At 43.3% G+C, this 27,408-nt stretch overlaps 1 protein-coding gene across 1 annotated transcript in view; it reads right to left on the reverse strand.

Moving 5' to 3' along the window:
- Nucleotides 1-27,408, reverse strand: part of LOC103197011 (coiled-coil domain-containing protein 162-like) — a 128,365-nt gene that overhangs the window by 20,950 nt on the left and 80,007 nt on the right. Inside the window, exons 7-15 of the mRNA XM_042780941.1 lie at nt 25,185-25,294; nt 14,592-14,741; nt 13,422-13,475; nt 11,548-11,715; nt 8,746-8,898; nt 8,392-8,523; nt 7,560-7,712; nt 5,772-5,981; nt 2,455-2,575 (exon numbers count right to left, since the gene is read on the reverse strand). Coding sequence (XP_042636875.1) covers nt 2,455-2,575; nt 5,772-5,981; nt 7,560-7,712; nt 8,392-8,523; nt 8,746-8,898; nt 11,548-11,715; nt 13,422-13,475; nt 14,592-14,741; nt 25,185-25,294 — 1,251 coding nt within the window. The remainder of the gene's footprint in view (nt 1-2,454; nt 2,576-5,771; nt 5,982-7,559; nt 7,713-8,391; nt 8,524-8,745; nt 8,899-11,547; nt 11,716-13,421; nt 13,476-14,591; nt 14,742-25,184; nt 25,295-27,408) is intronic.

Consider the following 27,408-nt stretch of genomic DNA (forward strand, 5'->3'; position numbering starts at 1 on the left):
GGTATATAATTCTTGGTTGACAATTTTTCTCTTTCAGGGTTTTATATATACCATCCCATTGTAAAGGCTGTAGTCTTTACAGAAGCAGACTGCCTCATCTTTCTCCCATGGAGAAGCTGGTGGATTCAGACTGTCAGTCTTACTGTTGTTAGCTGCCAAGCTCTTATCCACTGCATCACCAGGGCTCCTGTTAAGTGCTGGACATATATTATTTAATCCTCAGAACAAACCTTTGAGATGGGTATTCCCATTTTATAGAGAAGCTAATTAACCTAAGGTCATATAAGAAGGCCTGGAGCCTAGTAGTTAAGCTTCTGACAGCTAACCAAAAGGTTGGTGGTACAAACCCACCAACCACTCTGTAGTAGAAAGATGTGGCAGTCTGCTTCCTTAAAGATTTCAGCCTTGGAAACCCTATGGGGCAGTTCTAATCTATCCCATAGAGTCTCTGTGAGTCAGAATCGACTTGATAGCAATGAGTTTGGTTTTTGGGTTAAGGTCACACAGCTAGTAATGGCAGAACCAGGACTTGAACCCTGACTGGCTGATTCCAAAGCCCAAACACTGAACCACCAGGCTATACTGGAGAGAAGAGGGTTGACTGACCTCAACAATAGGCTAATCATGATTACTTGTCGTGTTGTTGTTATGTGCCTTTGAGTCGAACCTGACTCATAGCGACCCCTTCTTGGGTTTCCAAGGTCGTATCACTATGGAAGTAGATTGCCCAACCTTCCTTCCGAGGAGTGGCTGGTGGGTTTGAACCCCCAGCCTTATGGTTAGCAATCAAGTGCCTTAGGCACTACGCTATATATATAAACTAAAAAAAGCCAGTTGCCATCGTTCAGTTCTGACTCATAGCCGCCCCACGTGTATCAGAGTAGCATGTGTATATGCTTCACAGGGTATTCAATGGCTGATTTTTGGAAGTAGATCACCAGGCCTTTCTTCCAAGGTACCTCTAGGTGGACTCAAACCACCAACCTTTTGATTATTAGTGAAGCGAGTTAACCGTTTACACCACTCTGGGACATGATTACTGATAGTCTTGATTTATTCCCGAGGTCAAATCTAGAATAGAGCTTAAAATTTGTTTAGTCGTCATCTTATAGGAACTGTTATGGATTGAATTGTGTTTCCCAAAAAGATAGGTTGAAGTTCCAACCCTTGTACCTGTGAACATGACCTTGTTTGGAAATGGGGTCTTTGAAGATGTCATCTGTTAGTGTAATATAAGGTTACACTGGAGTAGGGTAAGTCCTAATCCTATGTGACTGGTGTCCTTATAAAAAGGAAGAAGATATATAGATACAGGGGGACAGGAAGGATGGATGCCATGTGACACTGCAGCTGCAAACAACGGAACTCCTGGAGCTACTGTTCTTGTTAGGTGCCATCGAGTCATCTCCGATTCATAGCACCCTATGCACAGCAGAACAAAACACTGCCTGGTCCTATGCCAGCCTCATAATCCTTGCTATACTTGAACCCATCATTGCAGCCACTCTGTCTGTCCATCTCGTTGAGGGCCTTCCCCTTCTTCATTGACCCTCCACTTTACCAAGCATGATATCCTTCTCCAGGGAATGGTTCCTTCTGACAACATGATCAAAGTAGTGAGATGAAGTCTGGCCATTGTTGCTTTTAAGGAGCATTCCAGCTGCACTTCTTCCAGGACAGACTTGTTAGTCCTTTTAGCAGACCATGGTACTCTTAGCATTCTTCTCCAACACCACAATTCAAAAGCATCAACTCTTCTTTGGTCTTCCTTATTCATTGTCCAGCTCTCACATGTATAAGAGGTGGTTGAAAATACCATGGTTTGGATTAGGTGCACCTTAGTCTTCAAGGAGACATCTTTGCTCTTCAGCACTTGGAGCTACTAGATTCTCCCTAGACGCCTCAGAAGGAGTCAACATGGGTGACACCCTGATTTTGGACTCTCAGACTCCAGAACTTCAGACAATAAATTTCTATTGTTTAAAGCTACTCACTTTGTGTTATTTTGTTATGGCAGCCCAAGGAAACTAACACAAAGAGCAAACTAGTTAGTTTGCTCTGTGCTGCCTGCTGGCTATTTTGGTTGCTATTTTCACAGCACTCCTTAAGCCCCAGCAGTCAAGAATCATAATGTACTTTATAAATAACATCTAAGAAATTTGGTCATTGATATCCCAAGGCATTAAGATGCTACAAAATCAATGAAGTCCCCAAAGTTCTTTAAGTGGCTTATTACATCCCTAGGACCAGTTTTTAATAATGAAACCTTTTAGACTAGGATGTCAGTTTCCAAAGTGAACTAAAGTAGAAAGTTCTGACTGTAAATCAGAATTAAGGTTGATTCATTCATTCAACAAACATTATTTTGTACCCATTCAATCCCTAAGGACTCTCCTTCAGTTCAGACCCTGGAGACGGAAAGATTTTTCTAGATAGAGGAGAGGTTATCCTTACCGCCTGGTGAGCTCATCTGGATGGAAAATTGCTCAGTGTCCATAAGCTGACTTCTTAGCTCTTCTACACGCTGGAAAGCATCCAGCTTCACACTGCGCTCCTGGGCAAGCCGGCTTCTCATCTGTGGGAAAAAGTGCTTAGGAAGTAGAAATGTTTTGGGGTGCACATCTGAGCCCTCTCCATTGACAGTGTGGTCCCTCAGGAAAGTGGGTCACATGAAAGTCATGGTTAGTCTAAACTCAGCCTTCTGAGAATCCACAGCTCTATAAAGGCTAAGAACTTGACCAAAGAGGAACCAAGACAGCCCATCGGACTTCTTTGTACCTTATCATAGCCAGGAGTGGACTTACAAAAGTTATCAGAGGGGTAGGGAGAGAGGAGAGGTGATGGACCAGTTTGCATAGGAGAGGTAGGGAGAGAGGAGAGATGAAGGACCAGTTCACACAGGACCTTGGAGGCCAAACAGGTATCTACCCTGAATACCTGCAGGGGCCCTGTACTATTTCAGGAAGTGGAAAGATTTGACCTCTCTGAAAGAAATCTACACGAGACCACCTTCTGCTGGGGGTGCTCCAGCACTCATTCCTGGAGGTAACTTTTGTATTTACTCCTGCAGCTGTCCCCTCTCAGGGCTGATCCATATCTCCCTGTTCCTCACCAAAGAGTGGCTGGCTCCAAAGTACTTCTCATCTGCATAGATTTCAGGTGCTTTTTCTTTTAAAATGTATGCCATCATCTAATTTTTTTTAATGATAAAAAAGTAACACACACTAATCTCAAAAGTTTGTGCCCAGGTGTTTTAAATCCTACTCATGCCTAGATAGACTTAACCAGAGGCCCCTGTACACTCTGCGCTGCGACCCTGGGCTTGTCTGACAAATGTTAAAGGCGGCTGTTCCTTGTGTTGTGTGAAAGCTCTCAAGTGTTGTTTAAAATTCAGTCGATTTTCAAATATCCAGAGTTAGAAAAACTTCCCCAATGTCAACTAGGTCCATCTACTATGACGATTTTTGTAGAATTCCATCCCCATGGGCAGGAAACATAACAAGGGTCTCTGAACCAGGTTGGGGCCAGATCAACCTGACAAATGCTAGCAAAGATAAGAAACTTTCTTAGTTAGGGCAATCTACTTCCATAGTGATACTGCCTCGGTCCAACTCGAGGGCACATAACAACAACAACTAGGTTAGCACACTGCCATTTTGCAAAGGTAGTTCAGTGATTTGGCCAAGGTCACGCAACCAGTTAGTGGCAGAGCCAGGATTTGAATCCAGCTCTATCTATGTGTTTTCAAAGCTTGTCCACCTTCACATTCCCAACAAAAACACAAACAGCTAACATTTATTGAGTTATGTGTCGGATCCTATTCCAAGAACATTATTTTAATTAAATAAATTAATCTTCCCCCAGATCCATAAAATCCCATTATTATCTCTATTTTATCGTTGAGGATATTAAAGTACAGAGAAGTGCTCCATCACACAACCAGTGATGTTTGAGGCCCTGGGATTTTGAGTTGGGCAGTTGGTCCAGGGCCTATGCTCTGAAAGACTCTACTAGGCACAGGAGTAAGCAAGGTCATGGATGCCCTCTGAGGCCCATCATGACTCTGGGGAGAGTACTGGAGATGGACCCAAGAGCTTCTCCTAGCCATGGGAGTTCTTGCTGGTGGAAGGCAGATTGCTATATATTCAGCTCTTAACAGAAAGATTGGTGGTTCAAACTCATCCAGGGGCTCCATGGGAGCACAGAAGAAAAAGAAAAGGGGGGGGGGAAGATTTCAGCCAAATGAACTCTATGTAGAACCCAGAGTAGTTCTACTCTGTCACATGGTGTCACCATGAGTCAAAATTGACTCCATAGCACCCAACAACAAAAAGCCCAGAAATATGTGAGCTGTCAGGAGAGTGGGAGGGGTAGTTAAGAAAGGGCCAACAGTGGTTTTTAAAATACATTTATTGACAATGCATTTATTGAGAGAAATCTCAAATTATTTCTGTTTTGATTAGCTCTGGAATTTCTGCCATAAACTAAATAGTCTGGTGGTGTAGTGCCTAAGGCATCTGACTGCTAACCAGAAGGCTGGAGGTTCAAACCCACCAGTCACTCCGCAGAAGGAAGGTTGGGCAATCTACTTCTGTAGTGTTACCACCTCGGAAACCCAAGGAGGGGTCACTATGAGTTGGCTCCAACTCAACAGCAGAGTTTGGTTTTTGGAATTAGAAAGGACTTTGAAATAGTAAGCTACAACTTCCCTAATTTTGTGGTAGATTTTAGAAAAGCATAATTTGTCAGGCAAATGTGTGATGCCAAATTTTTCTTATAGCTTTAGCCATATTTTAGTTTACCTTTCAAGAATTAAGTGGGAAATCCTAGTTTTTTAATTCTATAAACCAAAAATTAACTCACTGCTGTCGAGTCAAACCCGACTCATTGCGACCCCTCCTTGGGTTTCTGAGGCGGTATCTCTATGGAAATAGATTGCCCAACCTTCCTTCTGAGGAGTGGCTGGTGGGTTTGAACCACCAGCCTTCTGGTTAGCAGTCAAATCTGCTTTTACAAAAAATGTTTTCTCAAGATTGCCATCAATTTCATTTTACCCATTTTAATGGCCATTTGTCTTTTGTAGAATTCTTACTAATTGTCTCTTTGAGCACTTGAAAAACTTGGCCAGTAATTTGATTTTTCAATTTCTTCTAATCACTCCAATGAATTAATTGATTTATTCATTCAATGAATTGCCTGCTTTGTGAGGCGCTGTTTCTTTATCCTTTTGTATTGAATTACATTCTGCGGTCTTATTTTTTTGAACTTTACATTAATCCACTTATCTATATTAAATCATATCCTTTAATTTTTTTCACACTGAAGTCTATTTAACAAAAATTTATTGTCTGCAAACCATTCTCGCCTTTCATTTTTGTCTCTGCAGTTCCAGAGACACTTTGAAGAAAATCCTCTTAAAAAGGCTTCCATAATACTTGCTCCTTTTCCAGATCCCTCTTCAGAATTTTCTAAATACTTCCTAGTTCAAAGATTAGAGTTCTGCAGACACATGTTTTGCAAGTGGGTTGCAAGTGTGTCAAGATTTTGAACCTCGAGTCAGTCAGCCATCATCTCTTGCCATAATCAGTGAGAGCAATCAACCTAGTATCGGTTTAAATATTACCATTTTCCTAGCGTGCCTAAATGTGACAAAGGTTGAGATGCACTGCTGTGGAGAAAAGGGGGTATGGAATAGATGAGAGAATGAAATGATTCTTGCTAACATACTCTGGTTCGTTTACTGGTGGCCACCACTGCTTGCCGGCGTTTACCTGTCGGATTTCTCTCTCATTTTTTTTCTGCTGAAACTGGCCCAGTCTGGAAGCCCTCTCAGCCTCTTCAGTAAGGAGCTGCAGCTGCTGCTCTTTTTGCTCCACCTCGTCCAAGAGCTTCTCCATGTTGGATGTTTTCATTAAATCCAGCTGCTGCCGGTTGAGCGTCTCCTGGGTCACTCTGTGTTCTAACTCCTTCAGCAATCGAGCCTGTGGTAGGAAAAGGCCAAAGGAAACATAAAAGGCCGAATAGTCTTGGTATCAGAAGGGAGGGAACAAGAGGCCAGTCAACACTGTCACCATCTCCTCCTGCCCAGGGGTAGGAGTGTTCTTGGGCTCAAGGTAACACAGCTCAGCAGCAAGATCACCAGGGTCTCTAGCCCAGCCCCACATTTATATTTTAAGTCCTGAGACAACATTCAAGGAGAAACAAACAAATAACAAAAACCAGGAAAGTGACAACCAGGCTGAAACATTTGGCCTCTTAATTACAAGAATTGGTGATAATGTATATGTGAACTAGCTTACTAACCAAATACCTATATCTATCACAAGCTACATTTGCATGATCATTTAGCCTTTATCTTGAGGGAGCAGCTACTGGAGGAGCTCTGGAAGCATAGTGCCTAAGGCACTTGACTGCTAACCAGAAGGCTGGCGGTTCAAACCCACCAACCACTCCTCAGACGGAAGATTGGGCATCTACTTCCGTAGAGATACCGCCTAGGACACCCATGGAGGGGTCGCTATGAGCCACAATTGACTCGATGGCAGTGAGTTGTTTTTTTTGGGGGGGGTTTATTGGGAGACAGGATGACATAATACATGTAACAGGTGGGGAAAAGAGGTTCTAATCTTGCTTTTCTTTTGACTCAATTCCAAAGTAACTTTGGGGAAGCCAGGTATTTGTTATATAAAGAAAAGAATAGCAATAATTTAGCTCTATTTTTCTAATGAGTAGCACCATAAATACTAGATGGTCAATACTTAATTATAATATTAATACTAATTATTATTGACATTTGTACAGTGACTTTACTGTTTATCAAGTACATTATATAGTTAATCCACCTGATGAACAGTAATGGAAGAACTGGGGTCCAAAATGGTCAAATAAGTAACACATTTCATGCTTTAAGCATGGCCAGCTTTCTCAGGTTATTATTTAAACTCAGCTGTTCTTTCTCTAAATCTAAGTTCTCTCTGTTTTAATGTCTCAGAAGGTTAGCATAGTTATTAGGAGTTTAGACTTAATACAATTTTATTTTGGTGCCAGCCTCTCTGGAGCAGCAGGAACTTCTAAGAGTAAGACTAAATGTGGATCTTCAGGAAAACCCAAGACTCCCTGCTTGGGGCATAGCTGACTGCTGCACCACACTCCACACACACACAGGGTTGCTGTCAGTGGAATGCAGGTTTGGGGCTTGGGACATGAACAGCATTGTGATCAAGACAGAGACTAGACTCTAAGACACCCTCATGGTAAACACACACACACACACACACACAGGAAAATGATCTTGTGTATCAATAATCTTAGCCAAATATCAGTGAGAATAAAGGTCTGTTGACTACTGCCCTTGGTTTCATGGTTGGGAAAGGAGGGAAAAGAAAGGAAGCCAAGGTTCCAGCCTTTTTTTTTGTCTGTGAGATCTGCTTGGCTTCACCCTGAGGAGCTCTGGTGATTGCTACAGACAGGTGGCCATGTGTCTGCTTCCGGTTACCACCTTTGGCTTTGCAGAGTGTGCTCAAAAAGTGGGAGGAAAAGCTGCCCTGCAGCCCAGATACCTGGTTCTCCTGGCGTTTCCACAGGCTCACATTGTCAGCCTGAGCCCTGGCGAGGGCCTGCCTGAGAGCCAGCAGCTGCTGACGAAACAAAACCACTTCTTGTTCTGCCATTAACTTGGTGCTCAAACACTCTTTTTTACTTTGAATAGCTTCCTGTAAATATCCCAAACACAGTAAATTAATAGGAAATAAATGTCATTTTCACACTTTTAGTTTCTCAAATGCAAAATGCAACGCAGTACACTGCAGTAGAGTTGGATCTGACTCATAGTGACTCCTCCTTGGGTTCCTGAGGTGTTATCACTATGGAAGTAGATTGCCCACCACCAGCCTTCTGGTTAGCAGTCCAGTGCCTTAGGCAATACACCACCAGAGCTCCCTTAGTTTCCCAAGGAGTAGCTAAACCACTTCATCATCCACTGTTCTTTAAAACATCCACCAAAATGGAGCTCCCATGATTTAATTAAGAAAAGTGAAACAGATCACAGCAAATAAAGACATTCAGAAACAGTAAGAGTGATGGTTTCCAAACCACTATCAATGTGTGTTTTGGTTTCAATTTGCTTTAAAGCAGATTTTCCATGTATTACTTTGTTATTTCATTTAGCTCAGATGGTTGAAACCCAAGGATGTGCAGTATTTTGACAAAGCTGTCTCAAGCCCTCTGCTCCGTTCTCTTTTGCCATTTGCTTCTGCCTCTTGTCTCTCTTCCTCAAAGCTCTGGCCCTGCTCCAACTGTCAGATCCTTCAGCATGGCCCTGCCACAGGACACCAGCTCAGCAGCTGCAGCCAAGCTCTGGGCTAGGATGACCCTCCCTCCCCCAGCGCTCACCTTCTCTGCCCTGCTCAGCTGGCCCCGGAAGTGCGCCTGCTGCACAGCCAGCCTCCAACGGCCCAGGATCCTGGCTTTGCACACCAGGCCAGCCAGGCTGCAGTTTTCTTCCTCCAAAGCCCACAGCTGCTCCTGCTAAGAAGGCTCACTTTCAGAAAAGCCTGCTCCCAATACAAAAACTCAGGAAGGACTCGAATCCTTCCAAAAGATGACAAGATTGTGCAGTGAGCCCTGGTGACTTGCTTAAATGCCTGATGCAGTCAGTGCTTTCTCAGGGGAATCAGGCTGGAATGGAAGTGGAGTAAACAGTGGCTCAAATGCTAGGCAGAGAGGCTGCTAAATGGCATCACATACCTTGGCTGGGCTCTCTTTCATTCCTTGCTCAGGTCTGGAAGAGCCCCATTTTTTCTTTAGATCCTTCATATTGTTAATTCCTTCTTGTCTCACCTCACTGATGAGCTCACACACTTTCTGGATCAAATTAAGCTGGTTCTCATCCAGCTTCTCCTGCAAATTGCAAACTCAATTTAAGGAAGTACAGTGAACTTGAAGAGTGAAGGGCAACTGAGGAAGAGGCATTTTCCCTTCAAAAATCCAATTCTTAGAATTGATTTCATGCTAAAATATCATCCACCCAACCAGTTACCAGTCCATGGAGTCAGCTCTGACCCATGGTGACCCTATTGTTTATCAAAGGAGAACCGTGCTCACAGGGTTTTAATTTGCCTCTGACCACTAGGCGTTTCTTCCAAGGTGTCTTTGGATGGACTAGAACCTCCAACCTTATAGTGAGCAGCTGAGTGCATTAACTATTTTCACCTCGCAGAGGCTCTCCAATTATTTATTCATGTATTATATGGAAGTAACACTAGTGGCTCCTTGAGGATTGTCTTTATCCACAAGCCTTCATCATTTGGGCTCCTGCATGGCTTAGAGCATGCCTAGGTTTGCTAAGGCACTTGACTGCTAACCAGAAGGCTAGTGGTTCAAACCTACCAGCCACTGCTTGGAAGGAACATTGGGCAATCTACTTCCGTAATGATACCGCTTGGAAATCCAAGGAGGGATCGCTATGAGTCAGAGTCAACTTGAAGTAGTAAGTTTGGTTTTTTTGGTAGGTTGTCAGATGCCTTTTTTTTTTTTTTTGCTACCACATTGTCTCAGAGCAGAATCTGACCAGCAGAACGCTGTAGATGAATCACTACAAGGAACCCCATTAAAAAGAGATAAAGTGGAGGAGGGAATCAGGCTGCCTCCCTCCTTGTTTACGTTCCAGCAGGCATCTCATTATAGGGCGCTCATTCTGAATAGCTTATAGCAAGGGTGAAATGACTTCATCATTGGTAAGTGAAACTGGAGACCCAGCATCCTTGGGGTGAAGGATAGGGCTGGGTGTCCTCTCACCTCTGAACCATGTCCTTGGGGAGGAAGGCAGGGAGATAGTGTGCAGCTAGGACCCATGGCAGGAAGCCTGGCTGCTGGCCTCCTAGCCAAAGTTTTACAGTGTTCCTGGGACTTTGGACTAGCACAGGGATTCTCTATTTTGAGGGGTCTGGCAGAACTATTTTCTCATGGGAGAAGCAGGGAATTTACTTTTTATCTAGAATTCTGACAGAAGCTAAAAACAACTTAAGTAATTTCTCCAACAATCTCACATCTTAAAGATCTCTCAGCAAATTCAGCCCTTCACTGCTCATCCCTCTCCCACAGCACTAGGGTTAGTGCCTTTTGGTTTTGATCCTTTAATATTTGCAAGTATTTGTGTTACTTGTACTCCTTCATAAGTAAGAAGGAGATCTCCAGACCTCTCTGGAATGATAAGGCCAAGGCAAAGCCTTGGTGAAAAATCTTGTCAACATAATGACCCTAGAGACCACTCTGTAATCCCTGGGAGAAGTGGTGAAGTTAAGAACCCCAAAGGGGCTGACTCTGTGGTACACTCAATAGGTAGGGGGAAGATTGGGGGAAGCTGTGTTGGACTTAGGAGTCCTTGGATGGGGCAAACAGTTAACACGTTCAGCTGATCACTGAAAGTTTGGAGGATCAAGTCCACAAGAAAGGCCTGTAATCGTCTTCCAAAAAAATCAGCCATTGAACCACCCTATGGAGCACAGTCCTACTCTGACACACTTGTGGAGGCCATGGGTCAGAATCAGCTCGATGATAACCAGCTTACTGGTATTGTAGTTGGGGCTGGGTCATTTACATTGAACTTAACACTTGCTGGGAAGCTGGACCAGGCTCCTGATGGCTCATTTTAGGTGTGGGGCATCCGCCTTACAACTGCTCAGATGATGAAAGACCAGGACTGGCTTCCACAGTTCTGGGCACGTGGGCACCCATTAATCCTCTTCTAGGATGAGTCACCACTGATGGGTCAGCAGCTCCATGACACCAGAGGTGAGAGAAAGGTTGGAGGGCATTCTGAGGGTTGGGGGAATCTCTGGAAGCTGATTAAAATTCTGCATCTGCCCAGTGGGCTCTCGGGAAGTGGCTGCTGCCTCCTACACTACACTGGGGTCTCATCTGGCTATGCACTGGCTCTCCCAGTAGATGTTGTTGTTGTTGTTGTTGTGTGCCGTCGAGTCGGCCCCGACTCATAGCGACCCCTCCTTGGGTTTCCGAGGCAGTATCACTATGGAAGTAGGATTGCCCAACCTTCCTTCCGAGGAGTGGCTGGTGGGTTTGAACCGCCAGCCTTCTGGTTAGCAGTCAAGTGCTTTAGCCACTATGCTACCAGAGCTCCTCTCCCAGTAGACCCCAATAGTTTATACCACTGTTCTGGCTATTGAATGTAACTATCTAACTATCTCCCAGTAGATAGTTACATTCAATAGCCAGAACAGTGGTATAAACTATTGGGGTCTTGGAGCAGCAGCACCTAGCAATCAGATGGCAACTGGCAATAGAATGAAAAAAAAAAAAAATTCTAAATCATCCAACATTCAGTGTGCACCATGGTAAAATAATGACAACACATTGCTCCCTCTCTTTTCTGAAGTGAAAGCTTAGAACTAGAAAATTCTGGGACCAAAGAATCTCTTGTTACCACAAAGCCCATTCTGTCACTGACTTCTCTGTGTGCAGGCACTATGGGAATCAGTTACTCCCGGCTCCCCACAGGAGCTGCCCAGACATCTGACACGGGACACTCACTTTTATGTGCAAACAGGTCACAAACAAGGCTTGGACTAATGCTTCGTATTCTTCTTGGACTTCTTTTCTAATCTGCTTTTTGAGATTCAGATTCTCCTCTTCCAAATCGGTGAGTCGGGCTCTCAGAGCAGTGATTTCCATGATCATATCATGACTGAGCGCAGTAACCTAGCAGCAGAAATGTTTATTAAACAGAAGACAATTCAGGAATCCCAAACTGCAACCACAAAATAGTTCTGAGTGGATCAGTGCTGAAACTGCACTTCTACTTTGACCCTCATGAAGAAGGGAATATCCTGCTGTGTGAAAGCGGGCAGAAGAATTTAAGATTGGGTTCTAAGATTCCAGAATAGTGCCATTGCCAGACACATGGCCAGTGCTTGATAAATGGTTACTGAGAGCATGACTCCAGAAGAGCCACTGGTGTAGCAGTTGTCAGGTGAGGAAAATACTTCCATTGTCTTGGCCTCCACCTTGAATCTAGCTTTCCCTTGACATCTCAGCCCAAATATTTCCTCTTTTTTTTTTTTTTGGAACGCATTTTAACTCATCTCAATAGAAAAGAAAAAGAAAAATGCACAAAATAACAAAGAAAAATAAAAAATTAAAGGAAAAGAAAAGAAAACTCAAAGGAAAAAAAAAAAAAAAGACCTCTAAGGAGAATTGCTTAAAAAAATGAAAATACACTCCTGTGGATTCTCCAGGAACTTTGGTGGTGTAGTGCCTAAGGCATTTGACTGTTAACCAGAAGGCTGGCAGTTCAAACCCACCAGTCACTCCTGAGAAGGAAGATTGGGTGACCTATTTCTGTAGTGATATCACCTCGGAAACCCAAGGAGGAATCGCTATGAGTTGGGTTCAACTCGATGGCGGTGAGTTTGGTTTTGGTTTTTGTTTGTGGGTTCTCCTTCACTGATGGAACTTCAACAGGTCACCCCTGAAGGTGGCACAAAACTCAAAACTCAGTGACTCATAGTGACTCCCTTTGGGTTTCTGAGGCAGTAAATCTTTACAGAAGTAGATTGCCCAGTCTTCCTTCCACGGGGTAGCTGGTGGGTTTAGAATCGCCAGCCTTCTGGTTAGCAGTCAAATGTCTTAGGCACTATACCACCAGAGCTCCTTAAAGGTGGCACAAGCAAATGATAATGAGAATTCCCAGTTCTGGCTAATTCTGACAGGATGGATTTGAGAAATGCGAAGAAAACCTTTCAATTAGTGTATTGAATCGAACAAATTCCCTCCTAAAATTCTTATTTACCCAGAACCTGTGGATGAGACCTTATTTGGAAATAGGGTCTTTGCAGATGTAACCAAGTTAAAATAAGGTCATACTGGATTAAGGTGAGCCCTAATACAATGATTGGTGTCCTTATAAGAGGGAAATTAGGACACAGAGACACAAGGAGGAGAACTCCACGTGATGACAGAGGCAGAGAGTGGGTCGATGGATCTACAGGCCAAGGAATGCCAAGGATTTCCAGCAACCACCAGAAACTAGGAAGAGCCAAGGAAGGATGTTCTCCGATAGCCTTCAGAGAGACCATGACCCCACTGATAGCTTGATTTCATACTTCTATCTTCCAGAACAGGAGCTCTGGTGGTGGTGTGCCTAAGGTATTTGACTGCTAACCAGAGGGCTTGCACTTCAAACCCACCAGCCACTTCTCAGAAGGACGACTAATCTACTTCTGCAGAGATACCGCCTCAGAAACCCAAGGAGGGGTCACTATGAGTTGAAATCGACTTGACGGCAGTGAGAGTTTGAGTATCTTCCAGAACTGTGAGAAAATAAATATCTGTTGTTTTAAACCACCCAGTTTGTGTTACTTTGTTACAGCACCCCAGGAAACTAATACAAGTAGTTATTGACCTACCTGACCAGCATTTTCTTCAGGTGGCCTCTGACCTCTTTGTATGACATCTAACTCCTGAGGAGGAGAAAGTAGTGCATAGCCAAACTCAAACATTTATTCTTCCCACCATGGCCCGATTCAGTACAACATGCTCCAGCCCCTCCTGTTTGTGGGATGGAGCCCATATTAAGATGCTCAATGCCCTAGTGGAGCCAGGACTGTGCTGTCTCCCCATTGAACTTTCTGATGTTCAACACAGCATCAATAGATAGTGTTAACTTCCTAATATCCACACTGATGCAGAGGACTCAGTGATGGGCAGAAGCCAAAATGGGGGCAAATCTAAAATTCATATTTGATGTTTTAATACTTCATTGGATTTTTTTTTTTTTTTTGGCTGGTCTTTCAGACTTTTCTTAGGTACAAACTAAAATTACTCTGAATCTCTTATGCAATCCATTTCAAAAACAGTATGAAATCTAGGACACAAATGACTCTTGGATCCTACCAGTGGGATCTCATTCCAGGGAAGTCTCATCAGTGAGACCAGCTCATGATATTCCTCCTGAAGACAGAGTTTATTTACTCCAGGATCCTGGCTTCTTAACTTGACCATGAACAGCAGAAGTGCCATTTGTGTTTGCTGAGGTTGGGAATCTCAGCTCTTCATCTTCCCCCTGGGGCCCTGGTCCTTAGTGCTCCCCTCTTACATTCCCCACTGGACAGCTTCAAAGTACATGGTCCAGTGTTGCTGTGGCCATCACCTTTGCAGCTGAGAATATCAGAACCCAAGAATATCAGGACCCAAGGAAATGAACCAGTGAGAAGAGTAGCTTGGAAGGTGTCATTCCCCCTACAGAGCTCTGGTGGCTTAGTGGTTAAAGCATTCAGCTGCTAATCACAAGGCTGGTGGTTTGAATCCACCAGCCATTCCACAAGAGAAAGAAGAAGCCGTCTGCTTCTATAAAAATTTACAGTTTTGGAAACCCTGTGGGGGCAGTTCTACTCTGTCCTATAGGGTCACTGTGAGTGGGGATCAACTTGATGGCAGTTTGGTTTGGGTAGGATTCACCCTAATTCTTGCATAAGAAAAAGCCACTACTCAGTTTTAATTTCCTCCTCTAAGTGACTCGTGGGCCTCCCTGCCCACACCCATTCCCACTTGCAGTTCTTATCTTTCTGGGAACATACTTGCTCCTTCTGGCAGAGCCTCTGCCTCACATGCTGCAATACGTGCTCATAACACATGGAGTATGTCTCAAAGTTGCTGCGTTCTCTTGCCATCACATCACAACCCAAGGAAAGGAGGCAGGCCTCGAGGTGGTCTTTCCTGAAAGTGATCTGAAAAGGAAAGGGCACAATTCACAGTGGCTCCAGCAGGGCCACCTCATCATACCAGGGCTCATGGCACACCTGCCCTTGGCTCCCAGACCCACCTCCATTTGTCCTCTCAACCAAAACATTGGTTCTATTCTTCCAAGCCTCTCTTTCAGGTCTGCATTTAACATTTGCAAGACCCTAGGTGGACATGTCTCCTTGGCCCTAGGAGTTCCTTACCAAGTGGGGAAGGGTGTGCTGGGGAAGGGCCAGAGTGGAACCCTCTAAAGTACAGGGTATAAAGCAGGGGCCCCTCTTCCTCCCATCTAAGGACCACATTTCTCACTCTCTAGATAATTTCCAGTCCTTGCTTTCTCCAGGAGATTGGGCACATTCTTTGAAGAGGTGGCCATTGAGGAAAAGTCTACTCCACCAAGGCTCTGGAAAGAAACGGAAGCCAATATGCAGAAGTAGGGCATACCCACTGGAGTAGGACGTGAGCGTGATATGTGTTCTCTGAATCAAGTGTCCTGGAGGGGCCCAGAACCCTGTCCTCTCAATACAACCTCAGTACCCCCAAGACCTCCAGAGAAAGCCCATGATAGGCTTTGCCAAGGCCAGTTCTTAAAGCAAATTAGCAGAGATGGAAAATGCACTAAAATCTAACACTGATGGAGGAAGAAGGTGGCTCGCTCACCTACCACTTATACGCGGGTGAATCTGTGCAGCATTCTGGGGGGCAAGCTGGCAGTATCTATGGAAGGATTCTAAAATGCTCATGTCCTTAGACTCAGTAATGCCTTATCTTTAGTGAATAATCAAAATTATACACAAAAATAGATAGAAAGAGATATTCTTTATAGTATTCTTTCCAATAGAAAATGAAAACAAATAAGAAACAATCTAACGTGTCTCACAATGGAAAATAAGTTGAATCCATTCTGGCCCATCTATACAATATAATACTAAATAGCCCCCCAAAATGACACTGTAGGTATTGGCTTCTTGATAAGGAAGGAGGTTTATAACATACAGGCAAGTAAAAAAGCACATTATAAAATAGGCCTAGAAGGCTTCAAAACCAAACCAAACCAAACTCACTGCTGTTCAGTCCATTCTGACTCATAGTGACCCCTCGTTGGATTTCCAAGGTGATATCACTACCGAAGTAGATTGCCCAACCTTCCTTCCAAGGAATGGCTGGTGGGTTTGAACCACCAGCCTTCTGGTTAGCAGTCAAATGCCTTAGGCACTAGACCACTAGAGCTCCCAATCTTATTTTGTTTTTAAAAAATGCATGAATAGAAAAAAAGATATAAATAAAGTTTGGAAGGAAATACACCATCAATGAGTGGGAAGATTATGAGTGTCATATTATCATCATATTTCAATTTTCTAAAACAATGTAATCATAAAATAGTATATGATTAAAAGATAGTGCAGTGCAGTGAATTGCTTAATATAACCCTTCTAGCCATTGTCTTCCATTTTGTGATGTATTGCAAATCCTTGTCTCTATGCCTGTTTTTTTTGTTTTTTTTTTTCTTTCTGCCTGTATAGGGTGGGATGTATCTTGAGGCCTGCCTTGCTGGAGGGTGTGACTTAAGTCACCACCATTTTGTGATATATTGTAAATCCTGTTCTCTATGCCTCTTCTGGGAGCTCTAGTGACATACTAGGAGCTCTGGTGGCGTAGTGCCTAAGGCATTTGACTGCTAACCCAGAAGGAAGGTTGTTGTTGTTGTTGTTTGCCGCCGATAACGACCCCTCCTTGGGTTTCCGAGGCAGTATCACTACGGAAGTAGATTGCCCCATCTTCCTTCCAAGGAGTGACTGGTGGGTTTGAACAGCCAGCCTTCTGGTTAACAGTTAAGTGCCTTAGCCACTATGCTACCTATTTCCATAGTGATATTGCCTTGAAAACCCAGGGAGGGGTCACTATGAGTTGGATTTGACTCCACAGCAGTGAGTTTTGTTTGGTGGCTTAGTGCCTAAGGCATATGACTGCTAACCAGAAGGCTGGTGGTGGGATGTGTCTTGAGTCCTGTCTTGCTGGAGGGTATGTCTCAAATCACCACTCATTTTTATTTTTGTTTTATATTTTGGTAATAGCTCTCTTTCCACTTCTTCCCTGTATTTACCTCTTCCCTGTGTCCTCCCCTCCTGTGGACTGCCACCCCCTGAGCTGTATCCTTGTGCAAACACTGCCTTTCTGTTCTGCCAAGATTGATTGATCACTCCAAGGAGTACATAACCACCCATTTTGTGGTGTATTGTAAATCCTAGTCTCTATGCCTGTTAGGGTGGGATGTATCTTGAGTCTCGTCTTGACTCAAGTCACCACGCGTAGCTTCCTTAGGAGTATATATCTGAATGTTCTGGGAAAGTTCACCCTCTTGGTCTGGTTCTGCGATTGGTTTGTCATCATCCCACCCCTGGACTCGAGACAGCAGCTGTCAACTGATCTGCTGATTTGAGTCCTCCGACCCCTGCAAACCACGTGAGTTGGGAGAATCCTCCAGACCTACCCACACACCTGGGACTTGCCAGCCTGCCAGCCTGCCAGCCTCCACCATCACTGTGTAAGCCATTTCCTTGGGAGTTTGTGAGTTTTGTGAGACATTACAGTGAAATACAGAACCCTAAGACAGGAGGGAGATTACTGAGGGTAGGAGGAGTTGATGTCAGAGATGATGGAGTGGCACAACAGTGAAAAAGTTAGACATTTGGGATATCTTTAACCTCCACTTCATAGGGACCAGCCTTGCACTGATCTTTCTAAAAGAAATTATTCAAGCAGACAGTAAAGCTTTGAAAAAGTCATCAACTGTATCAGCTGGGCAGGATGCACTCAAGATATTCACAATGGAGTCAGAAGATGAAAATCTCCACTCAGAAGGGAGGTCAATCCAAGATGGGAGACTGGACAGATATGCTTCCCAGACCCTCTACAACAAAGACCTGAGAAACCAAGTGAAACTGATACAGATGACAACCCTGGAACCCAGAGCTTCCAAGGAAAAGATAAAGAAGCATTATTAAATACCAATTAGAGGAAGAGAATTAATGAAAACAGCAAATAAGGAGGCATATGGAATGGTGAATTGCCAACTAGCCTGGCACAGTACAGCCATTTTGATTTATTGTAAGTAGTGTTCTGATCAAGGCATGAACCAGGTAACTGGCTCTGTTTGCTCAGGACTGAACCAGAACCCACATAGGTTATTGGTGGCCAGAGAGGTGTAATCTCTCCCTCTTACCCCACACAATCCCTGGTAACTGGAGGCATGGCCCCCTTCCCCCCACCCACCCAGCAGCCAGTCAACACCCCTACTGCCAGAACTGTGCTGCTTTTCTATTTCTTTTTTGTTCTTCTTAGTTCTTCCTTCCTTTTATGTTTTCTTTTTTTTCTTCTTCCCTCTTCCCCCTTTTTTTTTTTGATTCCACAAAGCAAGCACACTGCCTCCATGGTTGGCAGCACCCACCCTCATCCTTCTGTGGTCAGCTGTGCACACGCCCACAGAGCAAGCACTGCGTTCCTGCCACAGTACTGTGGCACTTGTGCCAGTACTGTGCCACTTTTATTTTTTTCTTTCTTCTTAGTTTTTCGCTGCTGTTTTATCTTTATTCTTTCTCTTCTGCCTCCCCCGCTTTTTCCCCATCAGTCAAGAGTGAGTGACCCAACCATACGTGTCACACTTGCTGCCCCACCCACTAAGTGAGTGGCACCACCTAGTCTAGTGCCACTGGATTAACCACAGACAATGGCCAACACCTGCCCAGTCTGACTCAGCTGTTCTACACAAGTAATAATTGTAGAGTCATGCCCACACTCTCACCCACTACCAAATTCACCCAGAGACAGGTGAGGAGTGCCTCAGTGCTACCAAACTAGCAATCAGAGTAGCATGCTATAGTAGTAAAGATTATGTGTCAACTTGTCTGGGCCTGGGTTTGAGTGGCTGGGCAGCTGTATGTGGTTATTCCCCATGATGAGACTGCTTATCAGCTCCATGGTGGAAACTACTGGAGCAGCTGAGTAGTGCTGCCTTAGGGATGTGGTCTGCTTCCAGTATATAAAAAGACAGCTTTGCAAAAGGTCTCTGCTTCCTTTTCCAAATACTAGAAAGCCAGCTTTTCATAATTAGTTCTAATATCTTGTCCACATTTTATATTAAACACACTGGCTTGAAGTTAGAAACTGACCTTTTTGCAATCCGGTATTATAATAGTTTATCTTGTGGGTTCCAGAACCATTTCCATTCATGTGCCAAGAGTCATACATTCATTCATTCAGCAAACATTCACAGATGTTCTATTTTTTCTAGACACTTTATTAGAGATATAAAGACAAAAAGTACAGTCCTTGCCCTAAACAAGCTTATGGAGAGCGTTTAGTGAACCAGTAATCTCAAGAAGCATTAAATGCCTTAATAGAAGCATGCACAGGGTGCTATGTGGGGACCCAACCTACCCATGAGGTGGGGTGGGAGGTGGTCAGGGAAGGCTTCCTGAAGGAGGTGTTGCTTGGATCAAGACACACACACACACCAATGGCTAATCTTTCAGAAGTAGATTTCCAGGTCTTTCTTCCAAGAAGTCTTTGGGTGAGCTTGAATTACCAATCTTTCAATTAGCAGCTGAGTGTGTTTACCATTTTGCACTGCCAAGAAACTCCTGTTGTTGTTGTTGTTGTTGTTGTTGTGTGCTGTCGAGTCGGACCCGACTCATAGCGACCCCTCCTTGGGTTTCCAAGGCAGTATCACTACGGAAGTAGGATTGCCCAACCTTCCTTCCGAGGAGTGGCTGGTGGGTTTGAACCGCCAGCCTTCTGGTTAGCAGTCAAGTACCTTAGCCACTATGCTACCAGAGCTCCCTAGGATAATAATATTACCTATCTGTCATGCATATGAAAGAGTTACTCCACATAAAGTGCTTAGATCAACTTTTGGCATATAGGAAGCCTTAAGCAAACTCTCATTCTTATCAGGTAGGACTCAGGGAACCTCAACTCTCCCCCATATCACATTTTTTTTTAATTTAATTTTTTCCTTAAATTCATTGACATTTTGATGAAACTTTACAGAGTAAATTCATTTTCCATTCAACAGTTCATACACATTTTGTTTTGTGACATTAATTACAATCCCCACAGTGTAACAACTCTTTTCCCACTTCCTCCCTGTGGTTACCTTTTCCCTGTTGTCTTAGGCTAGGTTCTCTAGGGAAAGCAAAATGTGTAAGCCTATATACATATATATAGAAAGAGAGAGAGAGAGTGAAATTTTTCTCAGGGAAAATGGCTTACATAGTTCTGTTGTTGTTGTTATGTGCCGTGGAGTCAGACCCGACTCATAGCGACCCCTCCTTGGGTTTCTGAGGCAGTATCACTACGGAAGTAGATTGCCCCATCTTCCTTCCGAGGAGTGGCTGGTGGGCTTGAATCGCAGCCTTCTGGTTAGCAGTCAAATGCCTTAGGCACTATGCTACCAGAGCTCCTTCACGTAGTTCTAGAGTCTGGCAACTTCCAAGTTCCTGGGTCAAATGTCCAGCTCGAGACTTTTCCTGACTTACACAGCTGCAGGGGCTGACAAACTCAAGATCAGCAGGCAGCAGGGCAGGATCCAGAACCAACAGAAAGTTCCTGAATTTTCCCAGGACATCCATACATCTATACCTATATCTATCTATCTATCTATGAAGCAGCCTCCCCCACAAAAAAAAACTCCCTTTCAACTGATTGGCTGTTCAAAGTATATCCTACCAAGGAGATGACTACCTTACATCAGATCTCATCATGGGAGCAACCACACCACAATTTCTCAAACCATTCAGAGTAATGGTCTAGCCAAGTTGCCACACAACCTTAACTATCACATTTGTATTCTTTCCTATGCATTCCTGTCTCCTGAGCGTCCTCCTTGCTCAAATGCTGCCCTTCTGATCTCCCAAGGTTGGTTGGTCTAAGGAGTACACCTCCCCAGTGCAATTGCTCATCTTGTAGACCTATCTATTGTTTGGCTGGAAGTTAAGCCATGGGAGTGAATTCAATTCCAGGCCCCAAGAGTGACTAAGGGTTATAGTCTTGGGGGTATCACCAGTGTCTATCAGACAAGTAAGCCTGTTTTTTTGTTGGTTTTGAGTTTTGTTCCACATTTTTCTCCTATCCATAATTTCTAGTTTTGATCCCTTTCTGAGTAGTTGGCAGTGGTAGCTGGCACCATCTAGTTCTGGTTTCCACATGTGTTTGTTGGCTACCTGAATATCTTCTTTGTTGAAGTGTCTATGTCGTCTGCCCATTTCTAAGTTGTTTTTCTTTTTGATATTGAGGTTTTGGAGTTTTCTATAAATTTTAGAGATAAGTCTCTTGTTGGATAAGTTGTTGCTAAATACTTTTTTCCCAGTCTGTAGTTTCTCTTTTTACTCTTTTGGAGAAGTCTTTCGATGTACATCAGAATTTAAGAAGGTCCCAGTCATCTAGTTTCTCTCCTGCTTTTTGTTCATGTTTAGTTATGTTTGATAGTCTAGTTATGTCATGTGTCAGGGCCCCTAAGTTTGCTCCTGTTTTTCTTTGATGAACTTTATATTGGTCTTTGATCCATCTTGAGTTAGTTTTTATATATGGTGTAAGGTATGGATCTTGTTTCATTTTTCTGCAAATGGATATCCAGTTTTGCCAGTATCATTTGTTGATCGATTTCTGGGTCTTAAATTCTATTCCATTGGTCTATATGTCTGTCATTGTACCAATACCAGGCTGTTTTGACTACTGTGGCTGTAAATAAGTTTTGAGATAGGGGGAATACGAGACCTCCTACTTTGTTCTTCTTCAGTAGTGCTTTGCTTATCTGAGGTCTCTTTCCTTTCCATATAAAATTAGAGATTGGTTTTTCTGTGTCCTTAAAGAATGCTAATGGGATCTGGATCAGGATTGATTGTATGTTGGTTTGCTTCACCCTGAAGTTTTGTTTTGTTTTAATATATCTGGAAAACAGAGTCGGCATGTGTTTTGGATACCTCTCATGCCACTGTAACAGAAGATACCACAAATGGGTGGCTTTAATAGAAGTTTATTCTCTTAGGGTTTGTTGTTGTCTTATTAGGTGCTGTGAAGTCGACGCCAACTCATAGTGACCCTGTGTACAACAGAGTGAAACACTGTCCAGTCCTGCATCAGCCTCACAATCCCTGCTATACCTCAGCCCATTTTGCAGCCACTGTGTCAATCTATCTCCTTGAGGGTCTTTCCCTTTTTTGCTGACCCTCCACTTTACCAAGTATGATATCCTTCTCCAAAGAATGGTCCCTTCTGACAACATGACCAAAGAAGGTGAGACAAAGTCTGATCGTTCTTGCTTCCTAGGAGCATTCCAGCTACACTTCTTCCAGGACAGATCTGTTAATTCTTCTGGCAGTCCATGGTACTTTCAGTATTCTTCACCAACACCACAATTCAAAAGCATCAACTCTTCTTCAGTCTTCCTTAGTCATTGTCCAGGTTTCACATGCATACGAGGCAATTGAAAACACAATGGCTTGGGTTAAGTGCAACATAGTCTTCAAAGAGATATCTTTGCTCTTTAGCGCTTTAAAGAGGTCTCTTGCAGCAGATTTGCCCAGTGCAATACATTGTCTGATTTCTTGACTGCTGCTTTCATTGGTATTGATTGTGGAACCAAGTAATATGAAATCTTTGACAACTCCAATCTTCTCTCCATTTATCATGATGCTGCTTATTGGTCCAGTTGTGAGGATTTTCATTTTCTTTATATTGAGGTATAATCCATACTGCAGACTGTAGTCTTTAATCTTCCTCAGTAAGTGATTCAAGTCATCTTCTCCTTCAGCAAGCAAGGTTGTGTCCTCTGCATATCAAGTTACAGCTCAATGAATCCATTCTGATATGACCACCAAAACATAACCCACTCATAGGCATTAATCAAAGCAGAACATCTATGGCAAGGGCGCTCTTTGCTGGTCAGACAATCTTCAGTTTAGAGGAGGCTGACCAGATATCAAGAGAATGCATATAACATGAAAGAAGGTAGTGGAGATAGTTTATTCTGAAGGAGAGAAGACAGGGCTCAGGTCCTTAACATTTGGTTGTGCAGTCTGAGCTCTGCATAGAGGCACCCAGGAAAAGGGGGAGTCCAGTACCCTGGCATGGAGCTTCACCTGTCTGGAGAAGGAGTGATGATTTATAACCTGCCAGACAGAGGAATACCTCTTGGTTTGCTCTCCTAGAGGAGGCCCTTTGTTATAATTTGCACAGAGGCTCCACACATGCCAGCAATGGCCCTGACTGAGATGTGCTGACTGAACTGCCCTCGAATAGCTAATGGCTTTTTGTGAAGAGGGTCTGTATTCCAGAGACAGAACACAGATCCATGGTAGAGACGGTGGGGAGGTAAGATTCAGCCCAGTAAGAGCTCACCGGAGTCCCGGGGTGGTGTAAATGCTTAGCTGCTAACTGAGAAGTTGGAGGTTTGAGTCCACCCAGAGGCACCTTGGAAGAAAAGCCTGGCAATCTACTTCCAAAAAATCAGCCATTGAAAGCCCTGTGGAGCCCAGGTCTGTTCTGACATGCATGCAGTTGCCGTGTGTTGTAGTCAACTTGATAGCAATTGTTTTTGAGTTTTTAAGAGCTAATTAAAGGAAGAGCCTCTCAGTAATGGGTGGGATTTGGAAGAGAGTGAATTTATCATCACTGCAGGTGGTCCAAAAGAGGCTAGAAGACCACCAGGTACAGCCTTTGGAGAGGGCCTAGCATCCTGAGGCCCTATGATTGCAAGACACTGGTAGGCTCACACCAAACAGTGTACAGAGCCCCAAGTTTCAGCTGCACCTCTTATGAATTTGCCGTGTCAACTAAAGCTCAGATTTCTTTCCTACAAGAGCCCAGGCTGGCCATGAGAAGATATGATATTGGGGTAAAGTGTATAGAGGGAGCTCTGGTAGCATAGTGGCTAAGGCACTTGACTGCTAACCAGAAGGCTGGCAGTTCAAATCCACCAGCCACTCCTCAGAAGGAAGATGGAGCAATCTACTTCCGTAGTGATACTGCCTCGGAAACCCAAGGAGGGCTCGCTAGGAGTCGGGTTCATAACAACAACAACAACAACAAAGTGTATAGAAAGGGAATAAGCGGATCTTGAGTGACAAAATTCTTTAATTCAGACATGTTTCTGAGCATACCATACCCTATTCCCTTCTGGACCTCTGCTTGAGATCCTCTGAGCTGCAGAAACCAAAAGGCACAAAACCACCAGAGTAGAATCACTTCACCCACTCAGCAAAGCACACAGAACATTTGCGCATAATTGAAAGGTTAAAGCAAATCTGTGTAAACTATAACGTCCTGCGGGAAAAGTTCTCCCCAACCAACCTTGTGAATTCTCTACCTCATAATTAAGAACTGAAATGCTTATTATAAAATCATGGGGGATATTAGAAGAGCTTTGAGTTCAGAAAAATGTAAATTTTGGGGAAACATTGTTTAAAAAAATTAAGTACATTTTTACAAAGTCAGGTTTTTTTAAAAAATAGGTAAATTTCAAAAGAATTCATATCTACCTAATGCACTTATGTTTAATAGCATAATGATCCGAAAGCTCTGTTACGGCTAAATAGCCACACAAACTCTCTTATCTGGCTTTTGGGCAGATTCCTTTGATTTAGCAAGGCACTTCCTGCCAAGAGTAAACCTGCTTCAAGACTTCAAGGGCTGTGTATATTTATGTGGGCATGTATTAAATACATTTTTGTATATTCATATTATTTATATATATATATCATATTGAGCTGTTACGGGTACAAATATTTTTTTTTAAAGATAACACACAAAAAATTGTTGATTCTGATTTCCTTTGTGGACAGGAAATCAGGGACTGTGAAGTGGGGGAGGGATGGAAATGTTCCCTTTCTGTGCTGTTTCTTTTTCATATTGTACATTTAGAAACTATTTTCTAAGGGATATGTCGCTAGCTCGTGGTATTATAGGCTATTTTAGTTTTCTTCTTTTACATTTTTTATACCAGAAATCAATAACAGAAAATATGGCTAAAAATCCACTCATAAACGAACTCCAAACCCACAAGCCACTCCTCGGAAGGTTGGGCAATCTACTTCCATAGTGATACTGCCTCAGAAACCCAAGGAGGGGTCGCTATGAGTAGGGTCCGACTCGACAGCACTTAACAACAACAACAACAAAAAGGTTACTTAAAAATTGGACCAAATCTGAAATCAGCCAACACGTGCATTCTAACTATTCCCATCTTTATCAGAAATCAGTCTTTTTCTAGAAAAGAAAATGATAATAAATGATTAATGTTTTGGGTTCAGCCTCAGTAATTCTAGCATTGTTCAAAGGGAGTAAGAGAAGCACTGATCAACGTGTAAGGAGAAAGTCTACCTTGTTTGGGTTTGTGTTTGAAAAGACCAGAATGACTCATTTTCAATACATACCTCTACCTCACTATCTTGGTGATTCTCCATTAATCTCCGTATGAAATTTTCAACTATTTGTGGTCTTATGACTGAAAAGTTTTCCTTCATGACTTGGTGTTTCCAAAGTTCTAGGGAGGCAAACATATCAAAACATATACTCATATTATGAACATTGAACAACCATTAATGGTTATGAAATGGCAGTTCTCTGAGACATAACACTGGGCACAAAACACTGCCATTTCTAAATACACAACTAATGTGTGTAACAGGTGAGAGGAGGAGATGGTAGAGGACCCAGGGCCCCTTAGAATATGGGGATAAATTCTATTTTCCCAATTGCTCGAGTCAAAACTCTTGGAGGCATCATTGATTCTTCTCTTTCTATACCCAACAGCCAATTCATTAGTGCCTCCTTTAAAATACACCCAGCATCTGCCCACTTACTACTCCCATTGCTCTCAACCTTGTTTGAACCACCATTTCCTCATGGTTGGATAATTGAAATAGCCTTCAAACCAGAGTCTCCCTTCTTGTACCCGTTCTTCCTTTATGGTCTATTCTCAATACAAGAGCCAGAGAGACTCTATTAAAATAAGTCAGATAATATCACTTCTCTGCTCAAAATGCTGTGATGGTTCCCCATCACATTCAAGGTAAATACTAAAGTCCTTAGGATGGTATGCAAGGCCCTACTTTATCTGTCCTCCTTCCCTCACCCCTGTCTGACTTCATCTACTACTCTCCTCTCTCTCACTCCTCTTCAGTCACACTTGAGCCCTTGCTATTATTTCAATATGATAGGCATGCTCTACTTGGGACCTTTCCATAGGTTATCTCCCTACGTATCAACATAACTAACTCTCTAACCTTCAAACCTTTACTCAAAATGTCAGTTTTGCAATGAGGTCTATCCTGACCACTACCCTATTTAATATTGAAACTTGCCTCCTTCAAACCCCCACAATGCCATTCTCCTTAATCCATTGTTTTCTTATGTTTATTGCCTACTGTCTGGCTACCCATTCTAGAGTGTAAGGTCCATAACAGTAGGATTTTTGCTGTTTTATTCACTGACATATTTCAAAAGCTTAAAGCAGCACCTAGATTATAGTAGTCTAGAAGTAGTTGTTTGTTGTTAGGTGCCATGGAGTCAGCTCTGACTCATAGCAACCCTGTGTACAGCAGAACAAAATACTGCCCGTCCTATACCACCCTCGCTACTTGCTAGTACTTGCTACACTTGCACCCATCATAGCAGTCACTGTATCAATACATCTAGTTGAGGACCTTCCCCTTTTTCGTTGACTCTCCACTTTACCAAGCATGGTACCCTTCTCCAGGGAATGGTCCTTCCTGACAACATGACCAAAGCAGGTCAAACAAAGTCTGGCCATTCTCACTTCCAAGGAGCATTCCAGTTGCATTTCTTCCAGGACAGATTTGTTAGTTCTTTTGGCAGTCCTTGGGACTTTGATTATCTTTCACCAACACCGCAACTCAAAACAATCAACTCTTCTTTGGTCTTCCCTATTCATTGTCCAGCTCTCACATGCATATGAGGCGATTGACAATACCATGGCTTGGGTTAGGTACACCTTAGTCTTCAAAGAGACACCTTTGCTCTTCAGCACTTTAAAGAAGTCTTTTGCAACAGATTTTCCCAGTGCAATACGTCATCTGATATCTTGACTGCTGCTTCCATTGGTGTTGATTGTAGAACCAAGTAATAAGAAATCTTTGACAACTTCAATCTTTTCTCCATTTCTCGTGATGCTGCTTACTGACCCAGTTGTGAGAATTTTCTTTTTCTTTATGTTGAAGTGTAACCCACACTGCAGACTATAGTCTTTAATCTTCATCAGTAAGTGCTTCAAGTCCTCTTCACCTTCAGCAAGCAAGGTTGTGTCATCTGCATATTACAGATTGTTAAGGATGCTTCCTCCAATCCTGATGCCATGTTCTTCTTCATCTACTCCTCTTCACCTGTCTGGAGAAGGAGTGATGATTTGTAATCTGCCAGACAGAGGAATACCTCTTGGTTTGCTCTCCTAGAGGAGGCCCTTTGTTACAATTTGCACAGAGGCTCCACACATGCCAGCAATGGCCCTGACTGAGATGTGCTGACTGAACTGCCCTCGAGCAGCTAATGGCTTTTTGTGAAGAGGGTCTGTATTCCAGAGACAGAGCACAGATCCATGGTAGAGATGGTTTGCCAGATTATTTGCTCATCATACAGACT

This window comes from Orycteropus afer, unplaced genomic scaffold (genome assembly GCF_000298275.1).
Source record: "Orycteropus afer afer isolate SDZICR_OR568_19922 unplaced genomic scaffold, OryAfe1.0 scaffold00072, whole genome shotgun sequence".
NCBI lineage: Eukaryota > Metazoa > Chordata > Mammalia > Tubulidentata > Orycteropodidae > Orycteropus > Orycteropus afer.